The 3,502-nt window shown below is 45.8% G+C and overlaps 1 protein-coding gene across 2 annotated transcripts; it reads right to left on the minus strand.

Moving 5' to 3' along the window:
• Positions 1–264: 264 nt before the first annotated feature.
• On the minus strand, positions 265–2,544 carry LOC123140689 (bidirectional sugar transporter SWEET14). Of its 2 annotated transcripts, XM_044559976.1 has the most exons (7): positions 2,405–2,541; positions 2,306–2,374; positions 1,747–1,783; positions 1,449–1,659; positions 1,140–1,301; positions 934–1,053; positions 265–846 (listed from the first exon to the last, which is right to left on the minus strand). In XM_044559976.1, exons 2-7 carry the CDS (start codon positions 2,355–2,357, stop codon positions 544–546), a joined length of 885 nt encoding a protein of 294 aa, XP_044415911.1. In that variant the 5' UTR covers positions 2,358–2,374; positions 2,405–2,541; the 3' UTR covers positions 265–543. The 2 variants fall into 2 exon arrangements, with proteins under 2 accessions (XP_044415911.1, XP_044415910.1); XM_044559975.1 differs by having other exon boundaries at positions 267–846; positions 2,306–2,544.
• Positions 2,545–3,502: the final 958 nt, after the last annotated feature.

Raw genomic sequence — 3,502 nt, forward strand, 5'->3', positions numbered from 1 at the left:
CATTGGTTCTTAGCCGGATCAATACTATCAAACGAAGTCTATTTTAATGAAAAATCTAATGTTTCCTAAATTTCATGGACATTTTCCCAGTATCGACGATTCGCGAGATAATAGCTATTGTTCTTTTCAGTTATCTATTATTTGAAGTTAGCTGTCATAGTGAAATTGGTAGACACGCTGCTCTTAGGAAGCAGTGTTCAATCATCTCAGTTCGAATTCGAGTGGCCGCATCTCCAACAAGAACACAATAGACTAGAACTCAAATTCGAAATTTACATGGACTGAGATGCCATTTTCTTATCCTGCTATGCTTCATTAGAAAATGGCAACTTTTATAATAAGACCATTACATGGAATTGATAGATGAACATACTAATGAATACGACCAGGATAAAATAACTGGCTCGAGCAACTAATGGAACGTCGACAGTGGAAATCACAAGCTCACGCGCATGCATTTCTCTCCCTATAGCTCCTTTGCTCGACCCCTGCCCATCATGGCTTAAGTGCACGCATATATCCTAGGCATGAACGCATGACTGCCTAGACTTGCTCGACGCGGGTTGCCTTCTCAACCATGTCAATGCCCCCCTTGGTCATGTCGCTGGCGCAGGCCAAGCCGTTATCCTCCATCGGCGGTGGCATCCCCCGTTCCATGGGATTGTGTGTGTTGAGCTCGATGGCAGCTGCTGGGCCAAGCTTAGCGATGTGGATGACATGCTCGGGCACCTTGATGGCATCAGCATCGTCCACCTGCTTGGGAGCCGGTGAAGGCATGGCGTTGCGGTAGAGGGCGTAAAGCCCCATTTGAATCACACCGAAGGCAAACCCAAGAATGTTTGGCAGCTGCATGCAGATCAACACCAACAATTAAAGAAAAAGGGAAGTTGAGTTCCAATGAACTGAGAGATTTTAGTTGTGTTGTTCACGTACGGCAACATATTTGTCCTTGATGAGGAGGCCGTAGAGGAACCAGACGACGGCGCTGACAGTGAGGGAGAGGGAGAGGGAAAAAGGCATGAACTCCACGCTCCGGGTACGCACCACAAGGCGCTGCAACCATCAAGACATAGTACACTTGTAAGAATCAATCATGGATCAACAAACTAACACTAGAGGGAGGATGCTCAGTTGCTCACGATGACGCTGAGGGGCGCGATGAAGACGCTGACAGAGAAGCCGACGCAAACCCACCCGAGCATGACGACGCGCTTCTCGCCCTCCGACAGGAGTAGGGTGAGGAGGAGGATAAGACCGAACACACCCACATTCAGGAGGAGGAGGATCTTCGCCGTGAAGAGCTGCATCGATGCGCATATTTTCATGTTAGCCACATGCATTTATTGCGTGGATCTAATAATGTATGATTGTATGCATCAATCGATGTAGAGGCCGAAAATTATCCTCATTTCGAAAGAAAAATGTGCAGCAGAGGTGCAATCGAGTACCTTGGCTTGCTTTGGTGCATAGGTGAGGTAGATGATGATGTAGATGGTCTCAATGACACAGCCGGCGGAGTTGATGGTGATGAGGAGGCACTCGTCAGACTTGAGCAGCGCGTAGTAGATCCACAACATCGCGCTAAAGAGCGCCACCACGTAAGGGACCGACTGGAACCCCTGCGTCGACTTGCTCCGGTAGATTCGGTAGAACGTCGGCCTGCATCCCGTGCCCCCATGCACCATTAATTTCTCATGAAACTAAGCTAGAGAGAGAAATGATGTTAAGTGTCATCGAGAGGCTTACAGTGGGGCCAGGTAGGTCATGAACGAGATGACGTTGCCTGCACGAAGCAACATTCTACAGTTAGCCAGCGAGAATAAGGAGACACCTGTACATACGTTACACAATCCCCACTTAATGGCTAGCTTTCTTGTGTGGGTGACGCTGGTGAGGTGTCACGCTACAGCATAAACAAATGTATAAATCGGAGGCCTTTAGTTTACATCTTTCGTTCCCTTTTCTCAACTTTGTTTTTGTATGCCACTTGATATGTGCACCTCTTCTAGTTTACACAAAAATAATTGATAAACGGCGGGGCAGGAGCCGAAGAATGAATCACTAAATCTACACAAAAGAGGAAGGATCACATGCATCCATGGTGCAATCCGCTCTAGCTAGCTACATGTGCATTTTTCTTGGATGCTCAGAATACTACCACATGTGGAAATATTAGTTTTGGCAATGATCTATTAGTTCTGGCAAACCATATTGAACAAATATGGAAATAAAATAAAAGGCCATAAGTAAGAACTCTTAAAGATAGTAGTTTGAGAAGCATCTATTGAGGTGGACATCAATATACCTAGGAGGCCAAAGGCAAAGGCCCACGGGTGCTGAAGAGAGAGACCACCCATTGCAAGATCTTAACTACCTTTGGAGTCCCCCTCAAAAAAAAGACTACCTTTGGAGTTGATGAGGAGATCACAATGAGATAGTTCTACCAAGCTAGCTAGTTAGGATGATAGTCAGGCTTCAGGATTTTCTCTCCCTTGTACAGATGGTTCAATGGGAAGAGAAGAACTGCCAGCCTACTACTTGAGATTGTTGCTTGAGAGCGTGAAGGGAGCTGGAGCTTGGATGGGTTTATATAGTGCTGGCAAGGAAGCTTATGCCTTATGGTGTGTGACTCCGGTGGCAAACACAAACTGTTCCTGATCAATCACAGCCATGGGGCCGCATTAAACAAAGGACAAGATAATCATCACAATGGATGACACAAAGTGCCTATCTTACACTCTTTCTCTCTCAGTTACCTCTCTAATCCCTATCTTACACTTCAAGTTATCATAGATAATGGCAACCTAGCCATACATGGAGAAGCCAAAGAGCTATAGCAGCCGCAGAGCTGCAAAGAATCACATGTGTTTTTTCCGAACCGGCCTTGCGCCTAGTTAAAAGATAGGCCAGTGTCCAACTCTAGCTCCAGTAAATCATCAGATGAGATCCAAACCTTTTGTTTTTTAGGAAATACCAAGTATACCCCACAAAAAAGGAAATACCAAGTACAACTGGCAGATGACAGTTACTTCAAATCCACTGATGATAACATTCAGCAACAATTATTTAACCGCCACTCATATAATTTTGCGTTCTTTTGGAGCTCGGTCGAATTTCTAGACAACAACTGGATCGGCTTTTCTTCTTGATATTCCTCCTGAAAATTATCAGACATTAAATGTGGCAGTTCTCTCACGTTCGGGTGACGGGTGGCAACTAGGGTCCCCTTTGTCAGTGAGTAATGGCACCTACTCGAAGGAGAATCCCATACAGACATGCATGTAATCCTCCCATGATAGTAAAACTACCGTATCACCTTCACCACCGATGAGGTCACTTCAGGCACCACACATCCCTCTAATTCCTTCCACGACTCAATGTACAGTGTAAGACCAGGGTGGTACATTAATCATCAACATTTGATGTTCCCCGTGGAGCCTGATCCAATCCCAATCAGAGCCCGATCAGCTCTTCTTGTTAATCCACTTGTCGGTGAGGCGCG

The sequence above is a fragment of the Triticum aestivum genome, chromosome 6D, assembly GCF_018294505.1.
Source record: "Triticum aestivum cultivar Chinese Spring chromosome 6D, IWGSC CS RefSeq v2.1, whole genome shotgun sequence".
In the NCBI taxonomy this organism is placed as follows: domain Eukaryota; kingdom Viridiplantae; phylum Streptophyta; class Magnoliopsida; order Poales; family Poaceae; genus Triticum; species Triticum aestivum.